Below are 22181 nucleotides of genomic sequence, written 5' to 3' on the forward strand. Positions count from 1 at the left end.
CATATTAAGGACTGAATGGTCCCATAATAAAGAGACACCTTTAGGTTAGTTCAATCCAGTGATTCCCAGATTTATTTGGTTATGACCATCTATTCCCCCAGTAGTCCTCACCAATATTCTGTGGAACGAATCTGTTTATTTGCAGAACACACTTTTGAAAAGGGTTATTCTGAATATCTATAAAGTGTTTTAAATATGGTACATTTTAATGAGATTATATACCAAAATAGCATAAACACCAACAATGACAGAAACGTCCAGGATGCAACTTGTGAAAGTAAAAATTTTTATTTTGATTGATTTCTCAATGTATAGTTCAGTATAATGCCAGTTTTTAATGGCAAAGATTTGGTTCCACTGAAACTCCATAATGCTACAGAGAGCTACTACTTTTTCCAGGAAGTAGGTAAACAGCTGGAAAGAAAAAGGACAACTTCCTAGCAGCATGGCAACTTGAACTGCAGATCTAATAGGTCTGCAACTTTTACACTAAAAATGGCACAAACAGGTGGTGACACAAGTGAGAAATGGGGAACAAGATGTGAACACTGAAAGGAACAATATATATACTGCAAATACAATGAATAAACCAAATGCAGCTATACGATCTTAAAGGATAATTATAGAAAAGGGAACCAAATATTTTCCTCAAATGCTTTTTAGAGCCTTTCTGTAGAGATACAAATATATATATATATATATTTATCCAAAAATATGTTTTATACAGATAAATGTTTCTCAATCAAAGATGGGACCAAAGCTATAGGTATAACATAAAGCACATTGTCTTTTGTAAGACTATTTATCCACCTGAATTTTCAATTTCTTTAAAGTTAGTGCATTAAATGTTTTCCAAATATAATTACCTGACATTCTTTTTATAGATATAAATCAAGTAGGCATTATGTTTTAAAAGGGTGTGCAGGTTAAACTTTTCTAAGATGCTGTGCATATTAAACTTATTATGAGCCCCATTAAGAATCATTATTAATAAACATATCAAAAAGGGCTATATAAGTCCGATTTTCCTGTTCATAGTAAATATTTTCTGATTTCCAGGTTACAAGTATTGAAAATGCACAAGAAAGATTTTGCTTCACAAGTACTTTTAAGAATATACTTTGATTTAATATGTATGTCAATAAAACTCCACATGTTGTAACCATTATGTTTTTGTTTTTAAAATGGGGATGTAATACTAATAACCACTACCTATAAAATGAAGCACACAATTGTTTTGGTGATTTTACAAATCTTTTTTTCCAGGTGTAAAGGTTACAAAAATTCCTAAAAATTAGAGAACACTGAAAACATATTAAAGTTTGACATCCAACTTTATAGTATTTCCATTTTACCCTGAAAGATAACTTAAAAAATATGGCCTTCTTAGAACAGGCCACTCTGCTATTATAAAAAATTGGTGACAGCAAGAAATTGTATCACTGATATGTGGAATTTTTGTAAATAGTTTTCTCTCCAAATCATTAGAAAAATGTTCAAAAATAAAAACAAAATAAAACATGGTGGTGGTCCCTAAACTATTTTGAAGGCAGGTAGCTTAGTCTAAGCTAAAATATTTTTTTCATTCATAGCAATAATCCTCCCCTCAAATGCCCATTAAAAAAATGCATGAAACAGTACAATAGCAAAAATCAAAGAGCACAGACTGTATTTTCAAGAACAGAAAAATCTCTAATGCTGAAAGATATAGTAGAAAGCAGATTTCTTTGGGGACATTAATCAATTAGTTTATAATTCATTATGAAGATTTCTCTTTTCTATTCCGGGGGGAGTCTGCTACATTTGAAGTTAATGTTCCATTTACACCATTTTCTGCAAAAAGAAAAGAATCTGTGTTACTCTTTTATAAATAAATGCAAGTAATAATCTTTATATGTAAAGATAACTTCAGAAAAGAAAATGTAAAATCCAATATATACTCAGGTGAAATTTATTTACCAGTATTGAACCAATCACAAAACCTGGTAACATGTTTAACACAATGAACTGAAAGTAGCAAATTAAAAGAAAACTATTATTAAAAGCAGAAAAAAAGTGACAGGACAGAAAACTATTTAAAAAGTTACAAGAATTTAAAAATAGTAATCAAGAGAAATATCTTCTGTAGAAATAAACTTTTCACATTTGACAGTAAAGTCCTTGGGGATATTTGTTTACAACATGCTAAAGTTGGCGTTTAGGATAATTCCCATGTGGAGGGGTGTATTATGGCCTTCTTTTTATTTATTTATGTTACTGTTGTTTTTTCAGACAGGGTCTCACTCTGTTACCAAGGCTGGAGTGCAGTGGCATGATCATGGCTCAATGCAGTCTTGAACTCCTGGGGACAAGTGATGCTCCTACCTCAGCCTCCCAAATAGCTGGGACTACAGACATGTGCCACCACATCTGGCTAATGTAATGGCCTTCTTCAAGCTACGATGGAGTAACAAATGTCTCACTGACTCTCTCTCCAAAAATATAAAAGTTGCATACAGAAATGGATGTTTGAGGCAGGGATAATGGCTTGCACCTATAATCACAGCACAAGTGGAATCCAAGCACAGATATCATTGAACTGAATAATAATGAAAAAGACATAATGAAACCTATGAAATACAGACTGGGCACGGTAGATCACGCCTGTAATCCCAGCACTTTGGGAGGTTGAGGTGGGCGGCACCTGAGGTCAGGAGTTCAAGATCAGCCTGGCCAACGTGGTGAAACGCCATCTCTACTAAAAATACAAAAATTAGCTGGGTGTGGTGGCGGGTGCCTGTAATCCTGGCTACCTGGGAGGCAGGAGAATCACTTGAGCCCAGGAGGCGAAGGTTGCAGTGAGCTGAGATCCCGCCACTGCACTCCAGCCTGGGCAACAGAGCTAGACTCCATCTCAAAAAAAACAAAACCAAACCAAACAAAAAACTTGTGAAATACTGTTACAGCGGTGTTAAAAAGTTTACCCTTAACTGAATGTAATTGACAAGAGATACAAATCAGTGCTCCAAAGATCCAGCTCAAGAAGGTAAATCACAAACAAAACCGCAAATTAAACCCAATGAAAAGGAAAGAATAGAAATCAATGATCCAGAAAAGACACAACTAGGAAAATCAACAAAAAAAGACAAATGTTGGTTTTGCCTGATGGAAGAAAAGATAAAAGGCTTACGTTACTAACACAAGAAATGAAAAACAGGAATCACTCCTCATTTACAGGCGTGAACTTCATTATCATATGAAGTTCATATGAATAATTTTATGCCAATGTATTTGCAAATTTATTATGAACTAGGCAAATTTCTTGAAAAACACTATTTACCAAAAGAGAAACAACTAAGAAACAGAAAATGTGAATAATAGTATTATCTTTTTTTTTTTTTTTTCCGAGACAGGGTCTCACTCTGTTATCCCAGCTGGAGTCCAGCAACATGATCTCCACTCACTGCAACCTCCACCTCTCAGTGATGGCAGCAGCAACCCATATGGAGTGGCTATTGCCATGACATTGGCTGTAGTGTGGGAGGTGCAGCCAGGGCTGCATGCTTCACATAGCTAGCAGGAGCCCCATCCCTTTCAGAGTTGGAGGGGTGGGAGCCCTGCATTCCTGGGCGCAGGCTGCAGCCACCCAGCCGTAGCCCTTGGAGGCCCAGGAAGCCCCACTGCCTCTGCAGGCTTGGAAGTGCCTGCTCCTGCTGCCTGGCCACTCTACAACTCCTGGCATCCACTACTATTTTGGAGTGAAGGTGAGACTGACCATGGGATTAGAGCAGCGCTGATATGGCAGCTCCCTGCTCCCTTGGCCATCAGGACTGTGGGTGCTGACAAGCATGAGAGGGAGGCCAAGGGGGGCTGAGGGCAGCTTGGTGTGGGCCTGCAGGCATCTCTTGGCATGACCAGCCTAGGCACCATGGATGGTAGGTTGATGGCAGCAGGAGGCAGAGAGGTTCCTCGGCAGAAAGGCGTGGCCCCTGGTGAAGCCCCCCTCTTCAAGCCAGGGACCTCAAACCTGGGGGCCCGGCCGCCAGTTCCATGGACTGGAGTGAGAACTTATAGTGCTTTTTCTGGGCCTGCCCATGGACCAATCATTATGCACTTCCTCCTCCCTGAAGCTTATAAAAATCCTGGACTCAGCCAGACTTGGGCAGATGATGAGACTGTGGATAGGAGCTAACCATGACAGCTGCACAGATGATGAGATGACCTGCCTGTGGAAAGGAGCTAACCACTTCAGGTCTTCTAAGAACTGTTCGGCCTCTCAATGAACCTCCTCTCTGCCTTGCTCACCTTCCAGTTGCCTGTGTACCTCCTTCTTCCTGGATGTAGGACAAGAACTTGGGACCTGCTGAATGGCGGGACTAAAAGGGCTGTAGCACAAACAAGGCTGAAACATGCCCCCCTGCTCACCACGCTGTGCATGACAAGAAAGAGAGAAGAGCTGTGGTCCTTTGGGAAGCCCAGATCTAGGGGCTCCCTGAGGCAGTGCTGTGACACCCTCTTTGGGGTTCTGTGGTTCTGGCCACCTCCAAACTCTGCGGATACCACCACGTTCCCCTTGTCCAGTCATGGATGCCTGCAGTGGAAGCCACATGCAGTACATCTGGTCCAGCTGCAGCCTCACACAGAGCCAGCACCTGTGCTGGTGCCTAGAGCTGCCTGCCCCGCAGCAGAAGCCTGTGTGCCTGGCTGTACGCAGTGGCTAGACCTTGTGCGTGCTTGCCCACACACCCCCTGTTGCTCCACCCCTGGCTCATGCTTGGCAGGTGTGGGATCTGGGCCGGCAGCTCAAGTCAAGCACAGCCTGTCAGGCTGAGTGGGTGGAATGAGCCCAGCGGGTGCAAGCAATACTCAGGCAGAAGGCACCACCAGTCATAGAGGTTTCCAGCTGCTGAAGTGACACCTCAAGGGTGACATCAGGATCAAGGGATCCTCCCGCCTCAGCCTCCCAAGTACTGGGACTACAGGCGTGCACCACCATTCCTGGTTCATTTTTGTATTTTTTTGTAAAGATGGAGTTTTGCCATGTTGCCCAGGTTGGTCTTGAACTCCTGGGCTCAAGTGATCCACCCACCTCAGCCTCCCAAAGTGCTGGGTGCCCAGCCAATTGGTTGAGTCTGGTGGGCAGATCACTTTGGTGTAGGAGTTTGAGACTATCCTGGGTGACATGGTGAAATCCCATCTCTACAAAAAACAAAAACTAGTGGTGTGGTGACATGTGCCTGTAGCCCCAGCTACTCAGGAGGCTGGCTGCAGTGAGCCAAGATCATGCCACTGCACTCCAGTCTGGGTGACAGAGCAGGGCCCTGTTTCGGAAAAAAAGAAGACCCTAGGTCAGAGGGCTTAGCTGGTGAACACTTCCAAATGCTTAGATGCAAAAATCCTAATGAAATAATGAAAAAGGGAATTCTGCAAAAGTGATGTACAATGGTCTCCCCTATTTGCATCTCCCCTTATTTGCAGTGTTGCTTTCCATGTTTCAGTTACCCACAGTCAACCATGGCCTGAAAATAGGTGAGTACTATACAATATTTTGAGAGAGAAAAATACCACATTCAATTAACTTTTGCTACAATATGCTGTTATATGTGACTAATTTATAAATAAAACTTTATCATAGCTATATTAGGAGAAAACATAGTATATAGAGTCATACACCACTTAACAGGCTATGTTTTAAGAAATGTGTCAGGCAATTTCATCATTGTGTGAACATCACAGAATGTACTTTCACAAATCTAGATGGAGAGCCTACCACACACCCAGGCTATATGTTATAGCCTATTGCTCCTAGGCTAAAAACCTGCACAGCATGTTACTGTATGGAATACTGTAGGCAACTGTAATACAGTGGTAACTATGTATGCATCTAAACATATCTAAACATAGAAATGGTGTAGGAGAAATACAGCATAATTTTATAGGACCAGTGTCATAAATGAGTCATGTATGCACATATGTTGTATAGCTGTTGACTGAAATGTCATTATTTAGCACATAACCATTATAGAGTTTGATACCACCCCTGGTTTCAGGCATCCATTGGAGGTTTTGGAATGTATTCCCCCAGGGAGACTACCGTATTATTACCAACTTGGATGCATGTCAGAAATGCAAAATTATTTTAACATTGATAGTCAATGCAATTCACAACATTAACAGAATAAAGAAAAACTCTATGACTAAATGTTGCAGAAAAACCATTTCTTAACATTCTACAAGTCATGGACACAAACTTAGTAAAGAATATAATAGAAGAGAACTGAGTAAAGGGCATCTATAAAATATTCTTAATAATGAACTACCAAAAGGTCTCCCTCTTATATGAGGAACAAGAGTATTCATTTCTTGTATTCAATATTATGGTATAGTCCTAGCTAGTGTAATACAGGAAGAAAATGAAAAGGTATAATATTTATAGATGATGTAACTGTATATTTTAGTGTAAACTTTAAGTGAATTAGGAAGATTTTTTCAGTACATAGATAGTATCTTAAAGAAAACAAATAGCATTACTATGTAACAAATAGTTAAAATTGTTTTTTAAAAAGAGCATGTACATTAGCTTAAAAAAGAAAATATCTGAGAATAAGTTTAATGAAAAATGTATGAGATTCCTATACAGAAACCTATAAAATATCTCCTTCAACAACTCTTCCACTATTTCTTGGCATTTTGGCTAAGATCAAGTGAAGAACTCTTCCAAAAAACAGAAAAGGAAAAAACACTGCCCAGTTCGTTCTATGAAGCCAGTATTATCTTGATACTAAAACCAGACAAGGATGTTGCAAGAAAAATACACACCAATATCTTTTATGAATACAGACACAAAAAACCCTCAACAAAATACTTGCATACCAAATCCATCAAGAGATAAAAAGGATCATACACCATAACCAAGTGAAATTTATCCCAGGAATGTAACGTTGGTTTAACATCTGAAAATCAATGTAATCTATAATACCAACAGAAAAAAATAAGAAAACCCCACAAGGTTATCTTAATAGATGCAGGGAAAAAAGCAGTTGACAAAATCTAACAACCTTCCATGACAAAAACAAACAAACCAGGAATCAGAGGAGAACTTCCTCAACCTGATAAAGGTCATTTATGAAAAACCCATAGCTAACATCATACTTAATGGTAAAAGACTGGACGGATGCCTACCCCTAAGATCAAAAACAAGACAAGGATGTCTGCTCTATTTCTGTTCAATACTTGAGGTTCTAGACAGGGCAATTTGGCAAGGAAATGCAATAGAAAACATCCAGACTGCCCACCAAAAAACAAAAAACAAAAACCTATTTGAATAAATAAATTCAGCAAGGTTGCAGGATACAAGATCAATATACAAAAGTGAATTGTATTTCATATACACTGGCAATGAAGAATCTGAAAATGGAATTAAGATGGTTCTATTTTACAACAGCATTCAAAAGAATAGGGTTAAATTTAATGAACTGCAAGATATATACACGATAACTGTAACTGAAAGAGATTAAAGATCTAAATAAACAGACATTCATGTTCATACTCTGCGTATCAACCTACAGATTGAAGGTAATCCATACCAAAACCCCAGCTGGCTTTTTTGCAGAAACTGACAAGCTCATTATAAAATTCATATTAAAATGGCTGGGTATAGTCCCAGCAACTTGGGAGGCTGAGATGGGAGAATCCCTTGAGCCTAAGAGTTCAAGAGTAGCCTGGGCAACACAGCAAGATCCTGTCACTTAAATAAAAACTCATATGGAAATGTAAGAAACCCAGAATAACCAAAACATCATGAAAAAGAACAACATTGGGGACTCACATTACCTGCTTTCAAAACTTACTACAAAGCTACAGCAATCAAGAGAGTGTAGTACTGGCATAAGAATCGATCTACCAATAAATGCAATAGAATTCATGATCCAGAAATAAAACTTTTTTTTAAAATGTTTTTTGAAAAGGGTATCAAGACAGTTCAATAGTGAAGGAGTCTTTTTAACAAATGGCACAAAGACAACTGCATATCAGGATGTTAAACTGAGTGTAAAAATAGTATAGCCACTTCAAAGAACAGTTTGGCAGTTCCCTCAAAATGTTAAACATAGTTACAGCATGACTTGGAAATTCCATTCCTATGTATGTACCCAAGAGAATGAAAACACATGCTCGAACAAAAACTTGCACCTAAATGTTCACAGCATCATTATTAATAATAGCCAAAAAGTAAAAGGCACTCAAATGTCCATCAAATGATGAATGGATAAACAAAACATGGTATATATCCATACAATAAGGTTCCACACAATGGAATATTATTTGGCTGTAAAAACAAATGAAGTCTTTATATATACTATGACATGGATGAACCTCAAAACATTAATTGCAAAAGACCACATATCACATGGTTCTGTTTATATGAAATGTCCAGAAAAGGCCAATCCTTAGAGACAGAAAACAGATTAGAGAGTACCGGAGCAGAATGAACGGGCAAATGTGAAGTGATGCTAATGGGCATGGGGTTTTTTTACAGTGATAAAAATATTCCGGAATTAGATAGTGGTTTGCACAATTTTGTGAACATCTGTTAAAAATGACTGAAATGTATACTTTAAAGGATAAACCTTATTGTATGTGAATTACATCCCATTTTAATAAAAAATATTACTTGGAGAAATGAAAGACAACCTAAATAAACAGAGGTATATATCAGGTTGAAATAGTCAGTTATCCCTAAATTGATCTATAGATATGATGTTATTTCAACTCTATCCCAGCAATTTTTGTGGAAACTGACCAGCTTGTACAATTTTTTTTTTTTTTCTAAAGAGGCACTATGTTGCCCAGGCTGGAGTGCAGTAGCTCTTCACAGGCACGATCATTGTGCACTGCAACCCTGAACTGTGGGTTCAAGTGATCCTCCTGCCTCAGCCTCCTGAATAGCTAGACTACAGGCACCCCCCACTGCACCCCGCTCAAGTTGTACTAAAATGTATTAAGAAAATGCAAAGGGCCAAGACTTGCTGGGACAAACTTGAAAAAAAAAACAGGCTGGAGGATGTAAATTATCAGGTATTAATACTTAGAAAGGAGTAAACCAGAGTGGATGTATTCTAAAAACTGGAACTTCCTGTGTTACAGCTCTAAGCATAATACCATACACACACTGAAAAAATTAACTGTAGTATCAATGCATTTTCAATTTTTGCAAAAGCCATAAAGAGAAAACAGGTTAAATGAAGGCTTAAAGACAAAGAATCAAGCAATCAGAAGTTATAAAAAAAAAAAAAAAAGCTATTCCACTTGGGACAAATGGGCAGATGGGAAGAGGTTGTGAAGAGCTTTTTAAAATGTGAATAAGATGCTTGAAAACAAATGACCATCCTCTAGTTTAGTTATTCACTAAACCTGTCCATAAAGTTTGGTCTAAAGTGGCTCAAAGGTAACCAAGAAGGGAAAACTTGTCAAAGAGAAATTTAGTGGACAGCTTTTGAGGGGAGTAACTGAGTTTCCTCATCCAAGGGATCACCCAATTGTGGAATGCAGTAAGATTACTTTGCCTCTAATTTTGTTAAAAAGCAGAATAATATTTTCTTTATAAGACCTTCAAACTAATAAGATCCCACAACAAATTTTTAAAAAGTTTTCTACTTCTATGAGTTTTTCATTGCTTACTGAATACAAACCTGTTCCTTTTTTAGAAGATCTGCCTTTAGTTACCGTTGGTTTCTTCTTCACAGCTGGTGCCTGAAAAGCAGAATGTTCCCTCCACCTCCGAAGCTGAAAATTAATGAACTTCCACATCATGAATGCTTGAGTAATGCAAATGGATGCCAGAACAGCAATTCTAAGAAATATTAAGAAATAAAAAGTCACAGTGTATAAAAAACAATGCCACTGAATACATTCTATCTTTTTAAATAGTATTTAGTAATAATTTTGAGAAAATTGTATTAACAATCAGTGCATTAATAATTTATCCTAAAAGTTAAATGCTTTAGTACTTCACTTTAGACATGTAAAATGGCAAAAGGTATGAAATAAAATCAAATGAGTATTTTCCCCAACCTCATATTCATCCTTTTTTTAGATGATTCAACATAGAGAAACTGGTAATATATATCATCTAGCTGTATAAAGTGAAAAAAAAGTTAAATTGATTATACCTAACAGCCAACACATTGAAGTTTCCAGTACTGAAATCCAGCTTCTGATTCTCTGCTCTTGCAAGGCCAAAACCAACAGTCAGTACTGAAAGAATTAAAGTCAGAAGTCTTCCAAAAACAAAAAGAACTGCCCACAGAGAAAATCTGCAAGAAAAAGACTGTAAGTCAAATTCCTGAAATCTCAAAAACAAGATTCTATTAGAAATTAGATTCCTAAGACAGACGTGGTGGCAGACACCTGTAATCCCAGCTACTTGGGGGGCTGAGGCAGGAGAATCGCTTGAAACCGGAAGGTGGAAGTTGCAGTGAGCCGAGATCGTGCAACTGCACTCCAGCCTGGGCAACAACAGCGAAACTCCATCTCAAAAAAAAAAAAAAAAAAAAAGAAACCAGATTCCTATTAAGTAAAGGCATATTAAAATAGCATTTCTTATTCTGTAAAAAAGAATTTTGTGTCAAATATCTGGGAAAGCCTATATACCACACTCAAAGACATATAATACATACTAGCCTATTTAAATTTCTAAAAAAATCCAGTAAATAAATGTTTAATTTTCTGTTTAGCTTATCTCTTTTCTTGTATAAGAACTATTAATGTTCCTCAGAACTACTAGTATTCAGAATAATTTTGGAAAATGCTGGACAAAACAAACCAAAAAAGCTGTGTTATAAAGAACAGGATGCCTAATTCTCAATTAAGAGTCCCAGTTTTACATTTTTTAAGACAACTTTGCTCTCTTTATAAGTTATACCTCTCCAATTCTGTTTTCAGTTCAATTTCCCCATCAATATATTTTAGTTATCTATAAGGCTAATTATCTATTGTTTCATTTTCTTCTGAGAGTTCACTTCTCTATCACTCCTCCAAAAGAAAAACGATTCAATAAACAAAGTAGAAGTTATAACAGAAAAGTAAACCCACGAAGCCTTCAAAATTGCAAGATATAATTCAGTATCTCTCTAGCTGAGAAAGGCTCCATTTTAGAGAGTAAAATACAAAGTCTGAATAGAGAAATAATTTCATTTTATTTAAAGTGGCTACTAATCACTTAAAAAGTAATATAATGGCCAAAAGCATGGATCTTGGCAATGTTAGGCAATGACTTTAAATATTTACTACACGAGAAATAGAATGGCTGAACAACTTACCCTTTCTGATACTTTTCATTGCTAAAATAAAACAAGCGGGAAATGTGGAAAAGAAATTCAACAAAATAATGTAGCACCAGAAGAACAAGTCCTAGATGATTCAAGCTGTTAAAAGAGCAAATTGAAAATGGGAAGATTAATTATCAATTAAGACAGGTCGGCATACTATCTGCCCAGCCTACTTACACACCCATGAAATATCCCAACTCACTTCAAAAGGTAAGCTCCAGCAATGTGGAAGAGGTAAAGACCAATGTAGACAAGCTGACGAGGAATATCCTCCTGTAAAAAATACATTATAGATTAAAACATGCTAAAACATTCCTTTCCTTTCTTTAAGAGGTGGGGTCTTGCTACGTTGCCCAGGCTGGTCTCAAACCCTTGGACTCAAGAGATCTCCCAACCTTGGCCTTCCAAAGGGTTAGGATTTCAGGTGTGACCCACTGTGCTTGGCTCATTTCTGTTCTTTAAGAGTAAGTGAAAATGCAGAAGTAGGAGATCTGAAAGGTATTCTGCCCTCACTCCACCCCAATCTCTCATCCTCAATTAGGTATATAGCATTAGCAAGTCACTTAACCTCTGCTGGCTTCAGTTATTTCATCTGTAAAATGTGAATACTTAGATTTGCTTCAATCAGATAAACTCAAAATCCCCTTTACAGCTAAGATCTACGGCTCTTGTTTCTAATGAACACGTATTAAATGACACAATATTAACCATAGTTACATGCTGACAATTTGATGTTCCTCTAATATTAAAATTGTTATGTTTATAGTAGTAGAGACACTTTTGTCTACCTAAAATAGCATTCACATTTTCAGCTCATGCTTTAGTCCCTTGTCAGTCAACATAAGTTTAACATTTTTTCTCATTTATACTACTCCTTAATTGTATATTATTTTTCCTCAATTACTTTGTAAGTCCAAGTACCTAGATTTTAGTTTTACTTCTTTTTTTCTCCCACAGTTATCTAGCTGAGCTGGTTATCTCAGAAACAGTATTTTTAGAAAACACAAGTCAAGACCCACTAGTGGGGCCAGGTGTGATGGTTCATGCCCATAATCCCAGCACTCTGGGAGGCCAAGGTGGGAGGTTCATTTGAGACCAGGAGTTTGAGATCAACCTGGGCAACACAGCAAGACCCCATCTCTACAAAAACGACAATTAGCTGGGTGTGATGGTCCCAACTACTCAGGAGGCAGACATGGGAGGAGCATCACTTGAACACAGGAGTTCGAGGCTACAGTAAGCTATGATCATGCCACTGTACTCCAGCTTGGGTGACAGAGCAAGATTCTGTCTCTTAAAAAAAGACCTACTAGTGGATCATGAAATCAATTTAGGGGTCACACCAGCATCTTTTAAAACATGAAATAAAATAGAAAATGTGACCAGGCACCATGACTCACACTTCTCATCCCAGCACTCTGGGAGGCTCAGACAGGAGGATTGTTTGAAGCTGGGAGTTTAAGTCTAGCCTGGGCAACACAGAGAGACCCCATCTCTACAAAAAAAAATTTTTTTTTAATTAGCCAGGCATGGTGGCATGTGCCTGTAGTCCTAGCTACTTGGGGAGCTGAGGCAGAAAGACTGCTTGAGCCCAGGAGTTCAAGGATGCAGTGAGTTAGGATTGCATGACTGCGCTCCAGTCATGGGTGGCAGAGCGAGACCCTGTCTCAAAAAAAAAAAAAAAAAAAGAAAGAAAAAGAAAATGCTAGAGTATATAGCACATTGTATTATGAAAATTCTATTCCATATTTTACACACACACACACACACACACACACAAAATGAATTATGATGTAAAACAGTTTTCATCTTTGGTTGCAGTAAAAATGTTTACAAAACACTGACAGTGATAAGCTCAACAGGCCAGCCTACTGACTGATGAAACACCTATATCTCAATTCTAATTTCCTTTGTTTTCTTCGTATATATATTTACAAGGATTATATTAGTCTAGTGAGTACTATCCATGTTCTACAGCTACTAATTAGAACGACGGAAATGCTGGGTTGCTGCCGGCAGGCTGAACCGTGTTCTTCTGCAGCCTCACTAAACTTATCTCTTGCATTTAGCATAGTTGAGTTCAGGTCCATTGGTCCTCCATTTCTCTGTGTTTCAGTACAGACAGTGACTTCACCAAATCTTCTGAGGAGTAGAGATTTTTTAAAGTCTAGTTTTGAAATGGAAAACTCTTCTCTAGCAAGAATGGCGCAAAGATCAAGCGTTAGGTAGAACATAAAACAGTCTGAATATTACTACTTACAGTACTGTATTTTGGGACTCTTAGCAAAATTGATACCAAGGTTACTGTCATTCTTCCAACTGAAGAGAGACCTATCTCTGAAAATAGACAGTCTTAAGATCCTCTCTACATAATTTGTAAATTTCCAATGAAATATTTCAGCTTACAAAAGGAAGGAGAAAGGGTGTTGAGATAACACGCGACCGCAAGGGAACCTCTTCTTTTCCATTATAATAATTTCAGAAAAGCTCACTTGTAGTATTATCAATGCAATTTGATGTACAATGCATGTAGAAGTGCCACTATACATATGCTACTGTTTCCCAGGTAGTGTGTACATTGGTATTGAACAAAATGATTGCACGCAGTACACAACAAAATATTTTTATTTAACTGTAACTAAAATTTTAAATAAAGTATTTTAGGCCGAATATGGTAGATCATGCCGGTAATAACAGCCCTTTGGGAGGCTGATGAAGGTGGATTGCTTGAGCCCAGGAGTTCAAAAACCAGCCTTGGCAACATGGCGAAACCCCATCTCTAAAAAAATACAAAAATTAGCCAAGCATGGTGGTGCATGCCTGTACTTCCAGCCACTCGGGAGGCTGAAGTAGTAGGATTGCTTAAGCCTGGCAGGTTGAGGCTGCAGCTGCAGTGAGCTGTGACTGTGGCCACTGCACTCCAGCATGGGTGATGGAGCAAGACCTTGTCTCAAGACAAAACAAAAACCCAAAATATTTTGTTATTTAATATACCTTAATAATTAAAATGTCAAAAGTATGAATTAGTAGTATGTGAATATGGCAAAGCAGGAAGGTGGCCACATAAAAGACTAGGTATAAGAAATATTGCCACATTCTTTCATATGTGTTACTCAATTCTCCAAATTTCAGAGGAGAAAACAGACCAAGAAAATCCTTAAAACTTATGAGGGAAGCTTTTTAGTTTTTAACTGCTGATTAAACTCATTTCATTGCATAAAAACTTGAGTAAGGCAATGTGAAAAAAAAAAAAAAACTAATTTGCTGGAAAAACCATAATGCAATGTAACTACTTATGAGGAATTTTTTTTTTTTTTAATTTAAAAGAAATCCAACTAAGTTTTTAAAATTGACACTGGTCAATTAGCAGAGAACCTAAGCTGCCTACTCTTTTCTTCTCTGACAAGATTAAAAACACTATTATAAATTACAAACTACATTTCAAAAAGCCATTCCATTTCTTATCTTTTGTCTTTAAATTTCAACCCAATTAGATGAAGCACAGTTGTGCTTGACATTAGCTAAGGAAAAATCCATAGAGTTTCTTTCCTAAGTTCAGGTTCAACTTTGTATCTTAGCCCTGTACCTTCTTTTTGAAAAATAGAAACATGGTCTCACTATGTTACTCAGGCTGGAGTGCAGTGGCTATTCACAGGTGAATTTATGGTGCACTGTAGCCTCCAACTCCAGGGCTCAAGTGATCCTGCTATTTCAGCCTCCTGAGTAACTGGGACTACAGGCACCCACCACTGTGCCCAGGAGCCTTACCTTTCTGACAGCCAACCGAGTCAATAATAATAGAGGGTAAAATGCCATCACTAGGTTCCATCTTCACAACCATCAAATGCCTATACAAAAGTTTTAAGAATAGTATCTATTGCTTTCAAAAAGATAGGATTATCAAGAAACCTTTTTCTAAGTAATGGTCCATTCAGCTTTGCACCAACTGACCAGTGTCTCTAAAACAGTGTTTGTACACTCAAAGCCTACCACAGAAAAAGTAAAAATGAGTAAGAGAATGGGTAGTTAAATACTTGTGTCACTTACTAGCCGAGGGACCTTATGCAAGCTAATTAATCTCTCTGTATAATGGGGATAACAACAACAATAATACCAAAAAAAAAAAAAAAAAAGAGAGAGATGAGTAGAATACTTCAAGGGGTGGTAGGAATTGTGGCTAACTTAACACACACCCTAGATAAAGGTATTCCCAAATGATTACAAAAAATACATGGAAGTAGGGGTGGTGTACTGTGAGTTTTATTTTATATTTTAGAGACGAGTCTCATTACATTGCCCAGGCTGGTCTCAAACTCCTGGAATCAAGCCATCCCCTTGCCTCAGCCTCCCCAGTAGCCAGGACTACAGGTGTGTGCCACCATGTCTGGCTTACCATGATTTTTAAAATGAGAAATTTTATCTAGAAAATGGCTACTTTTTAGCATCCCTATGGTAGGCTAGCCTCCTGCAATGTTCTCCATTTCCTCTGGGGTTACAGCCCTGATGGCATGGTGTTCACATGTCTGAGGCCAACAACAAAGCCTTGCCTAGCACCAGCAGCATGGTCTCTGGATTTACACATTTACATGGGTTGTGGGGAAAGGGAGAGAACAGAGAAGAATGGGAGAAATCATACCAAATTCTAAAATTGTAAATAACTTCAAGTGCCATTTTCAGTTGTTATTCCAATATCTTTTCATTAAAAATATTTACTTTAATATTTAATAATTAAATTAATTAATAATTAATTTAATACTTTAAAATTTTTATTTTTATAAAAAACACATTTCTTGACTACACTATACTGAAAAATAAACAAAGCTGAATATCACATATATGCCCCAAATATAAGGCAAAGATTTCCCCCCAAACCTCAGATGGTACACCTTGTAATTAAATCTTTACAAAGCTCTTGCATTATAGACCTCTGTATTAATTATCTTGAACAACTGCTTGTGTAAGACACATACACCTGAAAACTTCAATCAATGTCATTTTTAAAGGTTTATAAGGTCTAATGAAGGAACCAGTGAGACAGAAGATGATGTTATGATATGGAAAAAATGTCATCAGATTAAAAAAAGTGGTTCTAGTGATGATGAATGACAGGTACTAACATCAAAGTTGCATATGAAAAGTGTAATGTAACTTTCATGAAGTAGGAAAGGGGAAAATACTATTTCTAATACTTTATATGATATGCAATTATATGTATGAATAATTATACGTATGTATAATTAAACTAAAATTGAATATTAGAAATTAGAAACATTTGGCTATTTCATGACTTCCCTAAAAGCTCATATATTCACAAGCTGTCTAAGAAATATTTTGAATCTTCTCATCGGCAAAAGGGATAACTGTTTATATACACAGTATACATCATTTAAGTTTTCTCCTTGAAAGAAACTTATTTGTGACTAACACACCTCTTGAACTGCTACTAACAGCGTTCCTTTCTTTCCTATTTGTCTGTACGATTGGTTCAAAACAATCACTGTACTAGTTTCTTCAGTAAAGAGTTCCAAAAATAATTTTCATAGAGTAAATTTTAAGAAACTGTTTAACACATATGCAGCTGCTACTTTCAAATTATGTTAATTACTTGAAACAGTTACTTTCAACTGTCATATGCAGGTGTTAAAAATAGTTTCAGTTAAGTTCTAAGTTATGCAAATTATTCCATAAAAATTAGATTGCATTTCTGGAGAAGTGCCATCTGGCAGGAACTGATAAGAAAAGAGTTTCAGGAACTAAAATGAACAATTACTTTGAAATGTCCCTCCCTACTTACCATAGTCAGTGAACAAGATATAGACATGGATTAATAATGAAATCCAAAGGTATCTGTTCCTAAGCATATAAATACCTGAAGAAGGCTTTAAATATCTGAGCCATGTTACTAAGACATCAAGAAACTATGATACTATCAGTAGCGCTGTCCAACAGAACTTTCTGCAATCATGGAAATGTTCCGAATCTCCTCTGTTCAAAATGGTACATACTAGCCACAGTAGCTAATAAGCACTTGAAATGTGGCTAGTGGGGACAAAAAGGTCAGTTTCGCTTTTCTTTTTTTAAGTTCACGAGATATGACTAGTAGTTACCATTTTGGACAGTACAGCTCCACAATACCTACGATTCACATTAGGAGCTTACTAAACATGGAAGGGCCACTGGAATCTGGGTCTAACAATTTTATCTGAAGACAGTTCTAAGTGAAACGTTTAAAAATAGAATATCTTCATCCTATTCCTTACAATCAATATAGCTGGAGAAACAATCTACTTTATAAAAGAAATCAGCATAAAAAGAACTTAAGTGCCATAGCATATGGCCTCTAATTTGGTGCTGTTTTCTAATCCTAGCAGACAATATGAATGACGACAGATACACAGAACACAGACACGAAACATTAGCAAATCAAGTGCCTAGTCCATGAATTAACTATTTGTAGCACACATAAAAATAGTGTTTTATGGCTTTTGAGTAGGCAAAGATAAACTAGTCACCAGACTGGCTGTCACACTTTTACTCCAGAAGATTTGTCAAAGGGGATTTAAAAAAACAAAAAAAATTTTAAATGTGGGAAAATGTAAACATATATACAACAGACAGAAAAGATTCTGACATACCCATAACTCAATCATTATTAATAAACGACCAAACTTGTTTCATCTATATCCCTCTTCACTTTCCTTCACCTGGTATTATTTTGAAGTAAAATCCCACCTAGGATTTCATATATGAGAATTAAAAACAAAACAAAACAAAACAAAACAAAACTCCCAGAAAAAAGGGAAATGAAAGTACTTGATTAATTTATCCGAGGGAAGAGGTATTCCAGGAAAAAGAAGTGATGTGCTGGGATTACAAAACTAGAGACTATCAGTGTGCATGAAGCATAAGGAGCGAGCAGAGGAAGAGGTCCCCGGAAGACAGTGGCGATGGGAGAAACTCTCAGGGCACAGTTGAGCAGCATTGCTCTAGTTTAAAATAATAGGGAGCCAATACAGGTTTCGGAGGAGACAGGGTAAAGAAAATGACTTTTGTGATAGCATGGAAGCCTGACTTCAGAAGCACTGAGGGTAAAACTAGGAAGGAGGATTTTGCAGTGCTCCAGCAGTTTACGTATTTGTTCAAATAAAACAAACAAATATCCTTCCCACATGCTAAAAAGGGAATGCTCTACCCATTTCAGGAGAAGCTTTGCTGGTGAATATTTAAATATATTTTACTTTTTTTTCCAATACTGAATTTTGCTTTAGGACTTACACACAGAACTGTTAGTTGCAATGTGACTAATCCTTTTTAGCTCACTTGTGAAATAATTTGCTAAGAGTATCAGTAAGATAAAACAAATATTACATTTAAAAATTTGTTTAAATTTTAATTTACATTACCACTAATGTAATTTTAAGACAAGACATTAACATATCAAATGTAAAAAATCTAAGCTAAAGTACTGACTGAAGGTTTTTTTGTTTTGTTTTCAAAAAATGCTTAAGGATTTTAGGCTCTGTAGAAAGGGGGTTGGTGGGAGAATGATGGGGTAAGAGTTTAGGTAAGAAGAATGGGCCAGGCGCGGTGGCTCAAGCCTATAGTCCCAGCACTTTGGGAGGCCGAGACAGGTGGATCACGAGGTCAGGAGATCGACACCATCCTGGCTAACACGGTGAAACCCCGCCTCTACTAAAAAATACAAAAAATTAGCCGGGCGAGGTGGTGGGCGCCTGTAGTCCCAGCTACTCGGGAGGCTGAGGCAGGAGAATGGCGTAAACCCGGGAGGTGGAGCTTGCAGTGAGCTGAGATCCGGCCACTGCACTCCAGCCCGGGTGACAGAGTGAGACTCTGTCTCAAAAAAAAAAAGAAAGAAAAAAAAAAAAAAAGAATGGAAGAAGGGCAAACATGTAAGGAAATACTTAATTTTAGAAAAATTTTTCAAAAAAAAACAAAAAAAAGACAAGACATTTTTTAACACTACAAAATCCCAGCTTACTTTTTTGGTTTTCTGGAAGTAGAGTTCAGGAAAAGCATGAAGCCAGTAAGCCAGCTGTGATATGTAGAAAAACTTCATTTGAAACCTGTACAACACAAGAAAATGAAGAGTATCTTTTAAAGCATAATTTTTTTTAAAAAACAGTAAACAAATACTGGAAATCAGGATATACTAAAGTAACTACCTTTGTGTTATCATTCCATACAGTATCTGTGCACCTTTAAACAACTCTTCAACAACTGCTTTCCCCATCTCCCTGTGACATTCCCACCACTGGACAAGATCTCTGGATTAAACAGCAGGCAAAGATATTATCTGCAGAAAGCTATTGACATGTAAGCCAGCAGAGAGGAGTCAGAGCCCCTATTAGTTCATTAATACTGATTAGAATGTCATGTTAGCTACTGAAAACATAACCCACACGTCAATACAGTTTCATCAAGACAAGAAGGGGAAAAAGACTGACACAAAAGCAAAGGCTCATAGGTTAATAATCACCTGAAACTGGAATAATCCCAATTTCAAATACCCTCTTTTTTTTTTTTTCTTAGGCAAATGTGGTAACTGTACCTGGTTGGAACATGGAGAAAGCCCCAAATAAATGGAGGCAGAGCTAGGATTAAAGAGAGTCAGAATAAGGCATACAAGGGCTCTCCAGGAGCTATATCATAATCAGTCTAGAACTAATACTCTTCTTTTGACATTATATTCCTCTAGCCCTTCTGCTTCCTCTTTATTCTCCCCTCTCCCTCTCCTCCAGAAGTCTAAAATAGAAAACACAAAGCCAATCTAATTTCTTGGCAGTGGGGGTGGAGGGAATACAGTCCCACATAAATACAATATTTACAAAGTTTGTTGAACTAATAAAACTTTAGAAATCAGAGTATGATTCAGTAGAGTGGGTATTACTGCTGGACTTAAAATATCCACAGTCACGTTATTCTCTTCTTTCCTTCATATCTTCTCCCTTCTCCAATTCTCACATCACAATGTATTTACTAAATACTGTCTAGGTGACAAGCACCTGCACCATACCCGGCACAATGAAGGATATAAAATAATTTTTACTGCTACCAAGGCACATATAGTCTTAGTGGCTATGGGCACAATGCAAGACTTACAAAAATGAGATAATTATAGAACAATCAAAACAATATATGGACACTACATAAAACATCTACCAAAATGACAAATTTGGGGATACGAAAGACCAATACAGGCTAAAGTAGCAAGGAAAATTAATATAGAATAGTTGTATTAGAGCTGGGCTCCAATAATGAATTATTCAGACGTCTTTGTAACCACTGAGCACTTTAACCTGGCAGCACTGTACAAACTAAAGAAATAAACAAAGAAACAATCCCTAACCTCAAGAAGTTTATAACAGAAGAGAGTAAGAAGGGAAGATGTCAAAAGAGACGGGGGTGGGGAAAAAGAAAAGGAGCAAAAGTATAGAGAAGATGGAGTCATAAAAAGGAGAAAGGATAGTGAAAAGAAAGGAAAAGGATAAGTAACAAATTAAGATTATGTTAAAATCAGTTGTCTCAAGCTTACAAAGAAGTTGAAAAGATTAGAATAGAAACATTAAAAAAAGGTACACAGCATTTTTTTCTTACGGCAGTGGGACTGTCAAAGACATATTTTCATCTATTTTATGCATTTGCCTAAGGTCCTAACGAGAACAACAATGAATTCTGATTAATAGCGACATGACCATGGTTCTTAACAAAGAAAGGGCTGCTAAAAATGACTTACGTCATCAGGTTATGGGGATAAGCCCTCCATAAGATAGTTGGGTCTGAGATGTAGTTTTCCTAAGAAAGAAGATACAAAAATTAACCTGTGAGCATAATGCAAACTTCTTGGAAAATAAGACATTACTTTCATTTCTCAAACATTTACAGTTCCCCATAGCAGGTTGCAAAGAGTCTACTGACGTCAAACTCCTTAGTTGTTTTAGTTATTTTCAATCCAATTTGAGTTGGTTACTTGAGCAAAGTGAAAATCAATGATATAAATGGGATATGGAATCAGGTAAGAAACAATTCCTGGCCCTAAAAAATCTTTCAATCCCGTAGAATAAAAATACACGTAGACAAACATAAAATCACCAATAAGAGGCACAACAGTGACCGAGAGAGAGAATTTTGTCTTGGGTAATCCGAAGATTTCAGGAAAAGTTTGTAGCATCTGACAGGAGACAAAGGATCAAGGTACTACCGAGTTTTATGGAATTATATCAATAAAATACTGCCCCAATTTTTTTCTTAGATAATCAGATCTATTCAGTGAGAATTACTGCATACGTAAAAAAAAAAAGATTAAAAAATAAATAAAATCTAAAGTGATTTTTGTAAGAGTATTTTCCCACAGAAGCATAACTTTTATGTTTTTTTAAAAAATTTATAATAGTTTTTTAAACTAAAATTTACATATTACCTATAAAGTATTATTAAAGCAGCAGAGTAAAATCGAATGAGCAATGGAATAAAAAGCTGAATTTTAATCTACCTCCAATATGAAGTGCTTTACCCTGGAAAACTCCTGTTACTCATCTGTAATATAGTGATTAAAAAGAATTATGTGTCTGACAAACTCAAAAGTATGTAAAGTATGGAACACCATATAAATTTAAGGGATTGTTATCACTAATATTAAAGCAAATACTGCCTTTTTCTCATTAGTAATAGTGACACAACTAAAGGTTTTGATTGCCATAACTGAAAAGTTATAGAACATTTAAGAAGCTTGGAAAACACTGGGGCTGTTTCTAAAGAAGGAAATGACTGTGAACATTACAACTCATGTAACCTAGTAGGAGTATCACTCACATCTTAACGTTTTTTGCTGATACAGAGTTATCTGTAAATCACAAT

The 22181-nt window shown here is 36.9% G+C and overlaps 1 protein-coding gene across 4 annotated transcripts in view; it reads right to left on the minus strand.

The window, feature by feature from the left end:
• Window positions 1-263: 263 nt before the first annotated feature.
• TRAM1 (translocation associated membrane protein 1) overlaps window positions 264-22181 on the minus strand; it is a 33453-nt gene continuing 11535 nt past the window's right edge. For 2 of the 4 annotated variants that reach the window (XM_033203386.1, XM_033203388.1), the window contains exons 5-12: window positions 21061-21119; window positions 19490-19591; window positions 19306-19390; window positions 11509-11579; window positions 11298-11402; window positions 10149-10292; window positions 9669-9829; window positions 264-1833 (exon numbers count right to left, since the gene is read on the minus strand). In XM_033203386.1, coding sequence (XP_033059277.1) covers window positions 1760-1833; window positions 9669-9829; window positions 10149-10292; window positions 11298-11402; window positions 11509-11579; window positions 19306-19390; window positions 19490-19591; window positions 21061-21119 — 801 coding nt within the window. In that variant the 3' untranslated portion in view covers window positions 264-1759. The remainder of the gene's footprint in view (window positions 1834-9668; window positions 9830-10148; window positions 10293-11297; window positions 11403-11508; window positions 11580-19305; window positions 19391-19489; window positions 19592-21060; window positions 21120-22181) is intronic. The other 2 variants (XM_033203387.1, XM_033203389.1) reach the window with 1 other exon arrangement.

This window comes from Trachypithecus francoisi, unplaced genomic scaffold, assembly GCF_009764315.1.
Source record: "Trachypithecus francoisi isolate TF-2019V2 unplaced genomic scaffold, Tfra_2.0 Lachesis_group7, whole genome shotgun sequence".
Taxonomy (NCBI): domain Eukaryota; kingdom Metazoa; phylum Chordata; class Mammalia; order Primates; family Cercopithecidae; genus Trachypithecus; species Trachypithecus francoisi.